General features: G+C 54.0%; 2 protein-coding genes across 7 annotated transcripts in view; both read left to right on the top strand.

The window, feature by feature from the left end:
• Positions 1 to 1,650, top strand: part of RANBP17 (RAN binding protein 17) — a 333,695-nt gene extending 332,045 nt beyond the window's left edge. For 5 of the 6 annotated variants that reach the window (XM_054691110.1, XM_054691109.1, XM_054691108.1 and 2 more), the window contains one exon: positions 418 to 853. In XM_054691110.1, the coding sequence (XP_054547085.1) occupies positions 418 to 514 (97 nt within the window). In that variant the 3' untranslated portion in view covers positions 515 to 853. Of the gene's footprint in view, positions 1 to 417 lie in introns of all 6 variants that reach the window. The other variant, XM_054691111.1, reaches the window with a different exon arrangement.
• An 8,950-nt stretch (positions 1,651 to 10,600) lies between these two features.
• On the top strand, positions 10,601 to 13,412 carry TLX3 (T cell leukemia homeobox 3). Its single transcript, XM_037500923.2, has 3 exons — positions 10,601 to 11,139; positions 11,509 to 11,752; positions 12,673 to 13,412. Exons 1-3 carry the CDS (start codon positions 10,719 to 10,721, stop codon positions 12,881 to 12,883), a joined length of 876 nt encoding a protein of 291 aa, XP_037356820.1. The 5' UTR covers positions 10,601 to 10,718; the 3' UTR covers positions 12,884 to 13,412.
• The last annotated feature ends 264 nt before the right edge of the window (positions 13,413 to 13,676 follow it).

Genomic DNA, 13,676 nt, shown 5'->3' with positions numbered 1-13,676 from the left:
TCAGTTTTCTCATCTGTAAAATAAAGATAGTAATACCTATCTTGGGAAATACTACTGATGATTAAATGAATATAGAAGTAAACTCAGCCCAGTGCCTGCACATAAACTTCAGTTATTTTCTTTATATTCCTCACCATCTATGTGTAATTTGACATTTAAAACAATTGTAAAATAGTAGAACCACAAAATGCACCCCTCAAATTGGCAGAGTGTATTTGTTGGTAACCTTTGTTTTCCATAAGGGGATGACGGGGAGGGGATGCTGATGACAGAAAATAATGACAGTGACAGTGGAATAAAGTTCAGCTGGGATCGAGGACCTCTCCAGGGTCCTGAACTCCACAATGGTTTGATCATCCAAAGGTTCATATAGCCTGGGTCTTGACACTGCCCTTGACTCTTTCTTCCTCTTTACAGGTTCACACAGAACCTATCCGTCTTCAGAAGAGATGTGGCAGAGGCCCTGCGCTGTGATGGCAGCACCGACCTGTGCAGTCTGGACATGATGAGCTGACCCCACTTCTGACCATGTGCTGAGCAGCATTTATCAAGAGACTCTTGTGGGTCTGGATCCCAGGGCAGTGATGTTGGCTAACCCTAGGGAATTTATTTTTCAAAACAAACAAACACAACAAACTCCCTACCTTTTTATAAGTCTGGCCTAATTGTAAGAATTTATAATAGTGCACAGTGTAAATTCGATCTTTGCTCTGAGAAAGCAAAAGATGTGTTTTCAGCCTTTCTAGAAGATACCATTATCTTTGTTCTTATAATGCTCTGAAAGGGTGTAGAAACAATGTTTAACCAAAGAATATAATAAACCAGGTTTGCACCTAAGTGTGTACTAGTTAATGCTTCTGCAGTCAAGGTTGTAAATTTGTGGGAGATGCAGCCTTCACATGGGTCCTGGGTTGAGACAAATACCATTTGAACCCGTTAAATTAGTAGTTTGTTATGAGTCTGGGAGAAGAAGCATTGAGGATGCTGAACTGTGGGCATTTAGCGTGAGCCTGGGAGCTCTCCTCAGCATCCCACAGGACTGCACACAGTCTTCTCTGCCTCAGCAGCATCTGATAAAGTTGAGAGACAGTAACACAATTAAATGACTTACAAACGACGTTTGCTTTTCACTGGCATAAATCTGAAGTGGTTCAGTCTAGAAGAATTAAGCTGTGCAATTACTGCCTGCAGAGATAGTTCTTCAGAAGGCGTCGGGCAGCCCCAGCAAGTTCTGAGTGGTGCTGGCACCCAGGCCTTCTGCCTCCATTTCATTTTTAAGAGAAGCTGAAGGAGTGTAATTGAAGTACATATTTGAAGTCGCTCTGTCTTTTGGGCTACCCAAGACAGTTCTAGGTGCTAAAGATCTTGCAAGAATGAGGGACAGTGGGTTTCCATCCTTCCACAAAAACACGTATTACTCGTTGGGACTGCAACTAACCCAAACCCAGGATCCCAAGGAGGTGTCACAGTCTGTGATTGATGTAACTCGGCTGTTCACTGGAGAGTGCCGCTGCCAGTGCTTCCATGTCTCACAGCTCTGCCTTCATGTCTCAGACTTGCAATGAGCATTGTGCCCTTTATTTTTCTGATAAGACATGAGAGGACGTCCTTACTGTGGAAGAGTAGATTCAACGGCTGCTGTTAAAATCTTATTTCTCAGGCTCGTGTTTGTTGAAACCTTTCTTGATAGTTGAGTTTTGCAACAGGTGTGTCACATAAAAGCAGAGTCACCCAAGTTTATCTCAAAATGTTTGTCTTCCAAGTGTGAACCCAGGAAGTCAGGGGAAAGCATGTCACAGTACAGTAACTTATAGTATTCAGTGGATAAGTAAGCCTTCGTCTTACACTGTGTTTCATTAGCACTGGGAATTATCATTTTCCTTGAGATGGTAAAACTTTATAACCAACATCAAGTGTTTGGAGAAGTCTGACTTGAGAATTTCTGCTTCTCAGGGTCTTACTACTGCACACTCATCCCACAAAAGTGCTTCATAGAAAGCCAATCCCAATCTGGCACTGTTTTCATTACAGAAGTCTAGGGACCAAAAGCACCATTGCATTTATATTAAATGCTTACAAGAAAATAAGAACATGAACTTTCTTTTCTTTGCCATGCTGCCAAAAGTCACCTGAAGGTGTGTCACCAAGCATTGCAAGGCCCCATCACTCAACCACACTTTGGAGGGCTGCTCCCCCAAGACTCATCAGGCCCCTTCAACAGGGTGCTGCTGGGTTTCCAGAACACACACCAGGATGGGGAGCACCCGTCTTGCTGGGGCCCAGGTGACGTCTCCCTTAGTCCTCACAGAGTCTGGGAGGGTAGAGGGTAGAGAGCGGCATTCCCACTTCTCAGATAGGGAAACTAAGGCTCACTGGTGGAATGCAAGTGGCACAGATCACACAGGCAGGATTTGAACCCAAATCTGTCTCACCTCAAAGGAATTCCTGGTCTCTCCATGGAAGACTTTTCGGAATTAAAAGTTGAAAGTAGTTACTATTTACCTCCATTTCCAGAAATCCATGGTTACATACTTACCCAAAATGTAGTGACTTACAGCAACATGGATTATCCCACAGTTCCCAGATGTCAGGAATCCATAGCCAGGCTTCTGCTCCAGGCTGTTGGATAGGACTGCCCGCATCGCAAGGCTCGACCAGGGGAGGATCAGCCTGCAACTCACTCAGGGTTGTCAGTAGGAATTGGTTTACTGTGGGTCGGTGGGTGAGCACCTGCGTGCCTTGCCAGGTGGGCCTCTCCCCACAGGGCATCTTGCTTCATCAGAGCAAGCCAAAGCACAGGACCTGCATTCAAGCAGCAATCTGGAAGTCACCAGCTCCTAGAAGTCAGTCTCAAAGGGGTAACAATCACCCCAGGGGCAGATTACATGAGGGCGAGAATACCAGGAGGTGGGTAGGGTTCAGGGCCACCTGCCCACAACTCATGAGACTTTGTGGAGAGGTTGGGTTTCTTTGGAGAATTTTGAAAAAGATTCCTGACTTTTCTTAGAGGTCTAGGTTCCCTTCCATGCTCCTGGGAAGGGAGAGGAGTGGGGTGGCTAAGTATTTAAGGAGCATGCTATAATGTACATTCATCCCCCAAGCCAGGGTAACCTGTGCATCCCACATCTTTTAGAGACAGCCTCGGTAAGGACAGTTGGGGGTTCTGGGGACAACCTGGAGGCCATATGGGAATTCTCTGGAAGGACAATCTAAATTTTAAAACAAGCATTCAAGGAACACCCAACCCAAGCCTGCAGAGGACACACCAAAGAAACTTGTGGACCCATTAAATGTTCTAATCAAATCTCAGTGTATCCAACACACATTAAGCAACAGGAAAGAGATGGTGGGGGCAGCTCCACTGGGCACACTTATAAGCATGTGGCCTGGAGTGAGGACAGGAGGTGTGGGACCGGCAGGCACCGCTCATCCTCTGGGTGGGATCCTCGTTTGCTGACACATCACATTCAGCCAGTGAACATGGATCAACTGCTACAGCTCAGGTTCAAGAAAAAGTGCTACATTTCTACACTGACCTCAGAACCTGAGCCCCAAGAACCCTGCCTCCTGCCTATGTTTCTGTTTTTCTGTGCCCATCAGGCTTAGTGAAGGAGTTCAAGATCCCCGCATGATGGGTGGTGACCTGAGCTCAGAAGAGCCTGCCTGGCCCCGAACCCCAGGGGCCCTGCCTCTGGGTTGTGGTCCTGGAGGCCCCGGGCAAACAGGTCTGGCTTGTAGCCATTAGCTGAGATCCTAAATTAGTTTAACTGTCAACAGCTGAGCACAAGAACAAAGGCCAGGCTAGGTTTGGAGAGAGAAATGGAGAAATAGGGGGAAGTAAAAGAGCTGGCACTGGGCAGGGGGGTGACTTATCTCAATGGAGACTAGCCCGGCAGGGTATGGTGGGGAAATAGCGTTTGAGAGGACACAGCTCCTATGATGAGGAGGGAAGCACTGAAGAGGAGCGCAGGGTAGAGCAGAAAGGCAAAAGTAGGTTTCAAGGGGCCTCCCTGGTGGCACAAGGGGTTAAGCACAGCACTATGAAGCTATCTGCAGCCTCTGCAGCATGAGTTCAATCCCCGGCCGGCCAGGGAGCTGACATACATGGCGCAGCAGACCTCTCCTGACTCGCTGCTGCTCCCCTCAGCAGTGTGTTTCAGTAGATCTACCTGTTCTGCTCCCCACTCTGCCTCTGGTGAATCCTCTCAACCCCCACACCTCTGACCTACACCCCAGTTCTTGTATGCATAGATAAAAATAAAATCTTTTTTTTTTTAAAAAAAGTAGGTTTCAAGATGACCATTAAATAATTCGAACCACTGTCACCGAGTGAGCACTCTCTAAGCATAACAAACTGCTACGACATTCGAAGCTTCCCAATAAGAATGTTGTATATTAGTATCCCCATTTTAGAGATGATAAAACTGAGACCGAAAGACAGACCCAAGGCCACATAGCTAAAAAGTGGGCAAGCCAGATTTCAAAGTCAGGACAACCTAACACCAAAACTCATCCTACACCAGGTACTTCACAATGGGTTTTGGGGCCAGCAGGACAGGAAAGGTGCAGATGAGACCCTTTGAGATCCCCAGTGGGGCCAGGTGCACCCAAAGAAAGCACAGTCCAATATCTGGGCCTCTTGCTTATTGTGTCTGTGGGTTCTGCCACCGATTCATCCTCCTCCCTGAACTTTATAAAATCATTCTTGAGATTTTTAATGTTTTATTGAGGTGCAAGTTTACGATGACAGCAAACCTTTCAAACTACAGCGAGAGTAACCTGCCTCCTTGGCATATTAAAAAATAATGTTAGTGTCGGTTTTTACGTCCCATAGTTTGGATTGCTGATAAGAGCGCTTCCTTGACAAGATTCTTTTTGAGGTTTACAGAAAGCGTAATAAAATATGTAAGTTACATTTCCACAAACAAAAGCTATAACATAAGTTATTTATAAGCGTGAGATACAAACAGTATCACGATAAATAAACCATAAAGGGTACCTGCAACATCCATCTTAATGTAATTTGCCCAACAAAAGTGTTGAAACGAAGTCAAATTTAGTAGAGGAATCTGTCAGGAAGAAAGGAAAGTTGTAGAACACAAAATGGGAAAAATGGCTGATGGGCAGAAGGAAACAAAGCATGAGATGGGGTCGGGAGGACCCTGAGGAGGCCACCACCTATGCTTGCCCTGGGCTCCCACATGCACTGACCAGTCTCTGCCCTGCACGCACCCCCATCTGCACACTGCTGTCCCGCTGCATCTTCCACCAGCCTCAGCACCCCACCCCACCCCCCCCTCCACCCCAAGGAGAAAGGAATATTTGCTCCTCCCTTCCTCCCTGTCTTATACCATCCCTCCCACCCCCACCCCAGGGCCAGTTTCCTCAGGCTGCTGCCAGGCTGGTGAGGCCTGGATCTGATACAACGCAAGGATCCTGAAAATCATTCGTTCACTCATTCATTCACCTGCCATAGATAAAGCCATGAATGAGACAAAACCTCCACCTTCAGAGGTGGTGAGCAGGAGAAACGGGATGGGTTCTGAAGGCCACCAGGGTAGCAAAGAAAATAAACAGGTGGTGAATGACTGGGTCAGACGGCAGTGACCTGGGTACGACCAGAGGCAGAGCCCCGCTGCAGGAGTTGCTGGAGTGGGAAGGCTGCCCCAGCACACGCATATTCCTGAATGCGCCTCTGCCCCTTTTCCCTGTGCCCTCGGCTGACCTTGCTGTGAGCTCTTCAGTTTAATGGATGATCGTCCTCCAGGGAGGCAGGCCCTGGGCCCAGCCCCGGGACATGGAATCCAATGCTGACAACACTGTTCTGCCCTGGCAGAACTTGGGGCCAGTGGGGGATACAGATGTGACCCCACCATGGCCAGCACTCCTTCCCCACCCCCAGGGTCCTGAGTTCCTTCACCCACACCCTCCACTGATTCCCCTCCCCACTCAACACTGTGACCTAGAATCCTTACCGCACTGTCACAGAGTAGAAATGGGGGCAGGAGGGAAAGGGAAAAGCTTTGTCATCTAGAGTCCGAGATTCAGTCCCAGACAGACCTTCCCAACTGCACATCCCGGGGTCAGAGGCTTCATGTACCTAAGGCAAGTCATGACCGGTGTGAGCGGGGGGGGGGGGGGGGGGGGGGGGGGGGGGGGGGGGGGGGCACTTGTGGCGCAGGCACCAGGTGGGCTTTTCCTTCCCGCCAAGGCCAGACCCTTTCCAGCCACCAGGGGAGGGTCTTGTCCTGGGGAAGAAGTGCTGAGGAGCCCGGGCTGCATTACTCCCACTCTCAGATGAGGAAACTAAGGTCCAAGTCTGAACACAATGCAGAAAACTTGAGTAAGTACTCAGTAAATTTTGGGTGAATAAATTCCAGGCAGGTCTTTAGAAGCTTCCATCCTAAGACCAGAAAGGGCCCCTGGAGATTTCTGATTGAGGTATATGAATCAAGACTGAAGGCCGGCCTCCCCTGTGGCGGTGCCGCAGCGGGTTGAGCACCGCACTGTGAAGCTGTCCACAGCCTCCACAGTGCAGGTTCAATTCCCGGCTGGCCAGGGAGATTCCCACATGGTGCAGCAGACCTCTCCTGTCGTGCCCGCTGCTCCCCTCAGCAGTGTACTTTGTTCAGTCTGCCTGTTCTGCTCCCTGCTGTGTCTCTGGTGAATCCTCTCACCCTCCCCCAAGTCTGGCCTGTACCCCAGCTCTTGTATAAAAATAAATAAATCTTTAAAAAAAAAAAACTGGAAGGAGGGTAGGTGAGCAGCCTGTAAAATGGTATTTGTGGCAAATTATGCCTTTGTGTCTTTGTCTAAGGACGTTGTCCGTTGTATTGCCACCAATCTTTCATGTAGGGTTGGTAACCCAGTATGATTCAACTTCCACCCCATTTTACAGACAGGGAAAATGAGTCCCATTCACACAGGAAGACAACAGCAGAGTGAGCCTGAACATACCAGCCTCCTGCACAAGGACAGTAAGCAATTCCAGTGTCCTGCCTCTCATCGGGGAAGCCCCCCTTGATCAGCAGCAAGGCCTCCACCAGCTCCACCCTTTCTCCTGGCTTCTTCAGGGGGACAATTGCGAATATGCTGCGTCCTGGGAGTCTTTCTGGACAGAGGCACCTAGGACCCCCGATTCCCCATTCTTAGAATTCTCATTTTCTATTCTGTGTGGGTACATCTGTCTCTGTCATCGTTCAGTTGGTGGCCAATAAAAAGACACAGCAAAAAATTACAATCTCAGGAACATCAAATGCATATCAAAGTCTATCGGGCCAAACAGTACTCAGAGAAAATTGTGTGCCCTTGAATGTGTTTATTTAAAAATAAAAATAAAAAGATTGACAAGAATGTGAACGGGTTTTGCCTCAACAAAGAAGTGAATTAATAAAAATAAAACAAAAATTCCTATAAGAAATGGCATTAAAAAAGAGGGCCATGAAATACAAGTCTTGTAAAACTTCACCAACTGTGATCACGAGAAAGGACAGGAGCGTAACTCAGGGAAAGAGGCACAGAGGACACCAGCCCTGATTCACATGACAGTTTCACATAATGAAAGAACCTTTTTCCCACGATGTGGTAACAACACACTGGACAACTTGGAGGAGATGGACAGTGATCCAAGCACTGGCTTCCAAATCTGAGCCAGCCTCAGAAGCACTTGGAGGGCATGTTAAATGAGTCCCACCCAGAGTTTCTGATTCTGGGACTGGGTCAGGGTCTAAGCACTGCATTTCTAACAAATTTCCAGGTGATGCCACTCTGCTGGTCCAGGAATGCACTTTGAAAACCACTGATCCAGGTCTACTACTAGACCCACGTACTCCCCTTCCTGAGCTTCCTGGCAGCTCTGTTCTGGCTTAACTGAGAGATAAAGGGGTTCTGTGATCAGGGCCCCAAAGCACCTACGGCTGCAGTGACCATGAGACCCACATCTCACAGCAGCTGCATGCTGTGAGGTGGAGCCCTCACCCACAGCAGGCACTGTGCCCAATGTCTTCACCCAGATGAGCTCGTTGGTACTGACACCTCACCAGATGAGGAAACTGAGTCACAAAGAAACTGGATAACTCCCTGAGCCCGAGCTGGTAAGTGGGAATCCAGTTATGAAACACTGGGCTGTGCACCAAGCCTTGGCGCCATGTGGGCCATGCCACCCACATCTTCTAACTCATCCCCACATACCCACGCGAGGTGGGCCTGTATCCCAAATTAACAGAGCCAGTTAGTGGCAAAGACAGGCCTGGAATTCTGGGCTGTGGCAGGAAGGGATGGAAAGTGGACTTGGTTAAGCACCAGCATCTGAGCAGGGAGCTGTGAGTCCCTGTAACACTCTGAGCCCCAGCTCCCTCTTCAGGTAAAAATTGGGGTTAATAATAGCACTTTCCCCATCGGGCTGTTGTGAGGAATAAATAAATACCCCCAACATTCACACACAGACAAATGCACACACATACACACACACACAGAGAGAGAGAGAGAGAGAGAGAGAGAGAGAGAGAGAGAGAGAGAGAGACATATACACATGCCAAGTTCTCAACTCTCAGGCTACTGTGTTCCTTAAAGTTATTATTTTATAACCACCAGCTTCTCACAGACCCTGTCTCATTTACTTCTCACAGCCACTCTGGGGGTAGCTATTACCCTTTCTGTTTTACAAAGGAAAATGAGGCTCCAGAAGGGGCAATGAGGAGCCCAACAGCCCCGTGATGGCCAGTGGCAAAGCCTGAATTAGGAGCAGGAGGCCCCCAGGGCCAGCAATGGCTCCTGCTCAATCTAAGGGTCCTCCTCCCCTGATGCCCCAGCCCCAGATGCCCAGCTCGCCTCACCCCTCACAGCCTAGCAGCCTCCTACTCCCCACCCAACACTGGGGTTGCATAAAGGTCAGAGACTTGCCCAAGGACATTCAGTGACTGCGACCAAACTCAGGAACCCAAACTTTAAGTAGCAAATCTTGAGGCTTCTCCATTGGGGCAGGCAGCAGATTATTCAAAGAATCCCCAGCCTGCTGCCTCCAGCCCTTCCTGGTCTTCTGAGACCGCCCCACCCTATAGACCAATTCACCCTTTTTTCTGCAATATTCTGAGCCTCCGCAAATAAAATAAAACTGCAAACAAACAAACAAGAATCTTAAGGATAATACATCAACCATCATGCTAGGGGTAGAAGGGCAGCAGAGCTGGGTGTCAGCTGGGTGCCAGGCCCCATGTTCCACACTCTCTCAGTAGACCACTCAGACTCCCTACAGCCCCGAAGTGCAAGCATTGCCCATTTTACAAATAAGAAAACCAAAACCTGAGGATATAGAGTCACCTGCACAAGGGCACTTAGCAAGGAAGTGGCCGGTCTCATTTTGAACACCCTCTGGCCACCCGCACATCCCAACTGTCACCAAGTCCGCAAGACAAAAAGCAAAAGAAGAGGCCTGGCCAGGGGTGCAGTAGTCAGTTTGCGCCTAACGAGTTTAGAATTCGCAGGCATCAAACGATTCTGTATGTCGCCCAAGGGGGACGATTTAGACTGACACAGAGGATGAGTGCCCCGCACTCGGACATATCCACTGTGCTCCAAGGCCAGCCTGGACAGACTGGGGTGGAGGGGTTGTGAGCCGTCCCAGCGCCCAGGCTTTGCTGGAGGGGCTCGCAGCTCTGGTTACCCAAAGAAATCCGCTACTTGCTCTAAATTAGAGCGGTCCGCGCCCCTGCTCCTAGGAAACCCTATGTGCCCACACCTGCCGCGCATGGGTCGGGCCCCAAGCACGACCACAAACCCGTACATTCTGCAACGAATTTCGAAGGGCCGCATCCCCGCACCCAACCTGGAGCCCCCGAGTCCTTAGCCCAGCCGGGACCGCCACGCGTGGGCACCTGCGAGTCACGCCTCAGTCAGCCTGGAGCAAGTCAGGGAGTGTCTCCAAAGTGGCCTTGGCAGTGCGGCCGAAGCCCGGGTAGGGGCGAATTCTCCCCATGCGGGTCGGAGTCCTCGCGAGCGCAGAACGCGCTACGGTGCTCCCCTCACCCCGCGCGCAGGGAGCGCAGAGCTTGCGCCCCAAGGTGCGCCCCTTTCGTTGCTCCCGCGGCGACAGTGTCCAAGACGCTTCCGTGGATTCCTCAGGATCGCTCAGGGCTGCAACTCCACGGTAATCGAAAGGATTCATAGGGTTTGGTTTTTGCTCAGATGAAAAAAATTTGGAAGAAATCGAAAAAACCCTCAGCAAGGGACAATTTCGCAAGCCGAGCGCCCTGTTGGCCCCGCGCGGCAGCCGGCAAGCGACCGGGGCCGGGGAGGAGCGGGGAGCGTCTGCTAATTGCGGCTTCGTTAGATTTCGGGTTTGGGAGGCTGCGGTTCGGGCGCTAATATCCGCCGCCCATTATCCCGGCTAATAAATTTGACCTATTGTTCGTTTGTTAAAATGATGTCACCTTGGAACAGTCCCTAAGCTCCTATTTCCATGAATTAGGCCTTTATTGAAAGCCGGGAGCCAATGGGAGGAGAGAGGCTTGTTGATCGCAGCCAATGGCTGCGGCGGGAGAGGAATTAGCAGCGGAAACTCCAGGTTCGGTTCAAGAAAGATGACACAGAGCCTGTCGGGCCCGCGCACTCTTGGCAAAGTTTCAGTGCGACGAGAGGCGCCGGGCGCTCCATGGCCGCGCCGTAACCGGGACCCTGCCGCCTCCCCGCCCAGCCCAGCCCAGCCCTTCCGCCCGCCCAGGATGGAGGCGCCCGCCAGCGCGCAGACCCCGCACCCGCACGAGCCCATCAGCTTCGGCATCGACCAGATCCTCAACAGCCCGGACCAGGACAGCGCACCAGCCCCGCGGGGCCCCGACGGCGCCAGCTACCTGGGAGGGCCCCCCGGGGGCCGTCCCGGAGCCACCTACCCGTCTCTGCCCGCCTCTTTCGCCGGCCTCGGCGCGCCCTTCGAGGACGCGGGATCTTATAGTGTCAACCTGAGCCTGGCTCCCGCCGGCGTGATCCGGGTGCCGGCGCACAGGCCGCTGCCCGGGGCCGTGCCGCCGCCTCTGCCGAGCGCGCTGCCCGCCATGCCCTCCGTGCCCACGGTCTCCAGCCTAGGTGGCCTCAATTTCCCCTGGATGGAAAGCAGCCGCCGCTTCGTGAAAGACCGATTCACAGGTGAGCAGGGAGGGTGACCTGGCACCGGGCCTCAGCCCGCTCCGGGCCAGAGCGCCGCGCCCTAAGTGCCCCACGCTCGGAAACGATGCCTGAGATCCAAGCGCGACAGAGGCCTTCGCGCCCAGGGGTCCGGGAAACCGTGTGTGGGGGGGTGGGGCGGGGGACGGGTAGCGGAGTTTTGGGGAAATGCACCTGTGCCCAGGGGAAAGGGGAGAGCACCTCACAGCCCGCTTTGGTGCCGCTGGGGTCGCGCGGGACCAATGAAACAGCGGAGCACTCTGCGCCCCACGGGGCGCCACGGGGTGCGCCTGGGGCCTGAACCGCAGTGGAGCGGGCTTGGGCTTCAGGGAGCCTCCTGTGTCTCCGCAGCGGCAGCGGCGCTCACGCCCTTCACCGTGACCCGGCGCATCGGCCACCCCTACCAGAATCGGACACCGCCCAAGCGTAAGAAGCCGCGCACGTCCTTTTCTCGCGTGCAGATATGCGAGCTGGAAAAGCGCTTCCACCGCCAGAAGTACCTGGCTTCGGCCGAGAGGGCGGCGCTCGCCAAGTCCCTCAAAATGACGGACGCGCAGGTCAAGACCTGGTTCCAAAATCGGAGGACCAAGTGGCGGTGAGAGGCCCGGCCCTGTCACCTAACACCCGCGCTCCACTTCTCCCCGCGCCGCGGCATCGCACTCCCCGCCCTAGTGCCACCCCCTGCTCTCCCTCCCGGGGCCCAGGGGTCCCCTTTTCCCGCCCCAGTTGTGTCTCTCTGCGTCCCACGGACCTGCGCTTCTCTCCCAATCCCGGGCTTCTGCTCCATCCCCAGCCCCGAGCCGCTCTCCTGACCCTCTCCAACTCTTCCCTGCTCCACTCCACCTCCAGCGCCCGCTCGGTCTCCTCTCGCCAGCCCGCTCCCCGCCTCCGCCCCGTCCTGGCGCTTTTCCACTGTCCCTGCGGCTCCGGCTCCGGGCTCACCCTCTCAAATTTCCCACCATCAGCGTCGGGCCGGGCTCGCTCTCTAGCTCTCCAGCCCAACTCCAGCCCGTTTTCACCCGATGCTTGTTTCCATCCAACCCGCGAACGACGAAGCGATCCCTGGAAGCGGGGTTCGAGGCGGGGCCTGGGAGAAGTGGACGAGATGGTCGCGTCCGGGGGCCGCGCGAGGGTGGTGCAGAGCCAGCCCGCCCAGCGCGGACCCAGAGATGCCGGTGCCCGCAGGGCCCAGTCGGTTACACACGCGCTCTGCCCTTGTTATACGGCAGAAGAAAACAATCTTTTTTGTTGGCGAGGCCACAATACCCGGCGCGCAGGTGGGCGGCGGGCAGAGTCCCCTCCCGGCGACCGCCCTGTTCACAACAAAAACAAACAATCCCACCCCGTTCCCTGGGCGCCCGGGCCTCGGGCGCACGGCGCCGGCCGGGAGGCAGACGGGCCTCGCTCCCCGAGGCTCCCGGCTGGCCTCTCGGCTCCTGGGAGGGCCGGGCCCCCGCCGGCGGCCCCGCGCGCCGGGTGCGTGACGGTGCTGTCCCTCTCCCTCCCCCGGTGCAGGCGGCAGACGGCGGAGGAGCGGGAGGCGGAGCGGCAGCAGGCGAGCCGGCTCATGCTGCAGCTGCAACACGACGCCTTCCAAAAGAGCCTCAACGACTCCATCCAGCCTGACCCGCTCTGTCTGCACAACTCGTCGCTTTTCGCTCTGCAGAATCTGCAGCCCTGGGAAGAGGACAGCTCCAAGGTCCCCGCCGTCACCTCTCTGGTGTGAGCCACCAGCGCGCACTGTCGCCAAGGATCGCCGCCCCCACCTGGCGAGGCGCCTCGGGCCCCAGCCGGGCTGGGGGGAACCGAGGCCGAGAGGGGAGGGGCCGCCAAGCTCGAGCGGGCCCCGGGGCGCGGCTGCATCCCAGCCGGCCGCGGATGGGGGCTGGGCCCGGGCTCCGCGCGGCTGCACAATCCGAGCCCCCGTCCCGCACCCCGTCCCGCCCCAGGCCTGGGCCTGACAAAGAAAGCGCCTTACGTTTCTCCGCCCCTCGCCCGCACCCCCCGGGCCGGGCGCCTGTATTATACTTTGTACTTTTGCCCAAACGTGTAAATAATAAAAGTTTTGGCTTTTTTCTTTAGAATCCGGCCACCTGCTTCCCCGCGGGGGCCGCTGGAGGAGGGTCGGTCGACTAGGCGGTTGGGGGAAGCGCCAGGGGCTGGGGTACCCTGAGTTTAGGCGGGGTACACTCCTCTCCTTTTCCGTTCCTTTTATTTAATTCGTTTTATTTAATAAAAAAAAGTTAGCTATTTCACTTAACGCCGCTTTTATTTCGTTTTCGTTCCAATAATGCTCGGTGAACCCCTGCCCTGCGCCCCACCCCTACGCCGGTGGAGGCCGAGCGGCGCTGTGCCGGGCGCGCCCACTTCTCCAGGCTTCGTGGTACTCGCCTCAGCTCGAACCCCGGCCCGGGGTCCCGCGGAGGATCCGCGGTGCAGGTCAGTGCGTGCTGCTCGCCCGCAGTCTGGGCGCCGCGGGGTGGGGTGGATCTGGGACAGGCGCTCTAGGCCCAGAAGTC

The sequence above is a fragment of the Talpa occidentalis genome, unplaced genomic scaffold (assembly GCF_014898055.3).
Source record: "Talpa occidentalis isolate TD23 unplaced genomic scaffold, MPIMG_talOcc4v2.1 talOcc4.9, whole genome shotgun sequence".
NCBI classification, from domain to species: domain Eukaryota; kingdom Metazoa; phylum Chordata; class Mammalia; order Eulipotyphla; family Talpidae; genus Talpa; species Talpa occidentalis.
This window is presented reverse-complemented; position numbering and strand designations above follow the sequence as displayed.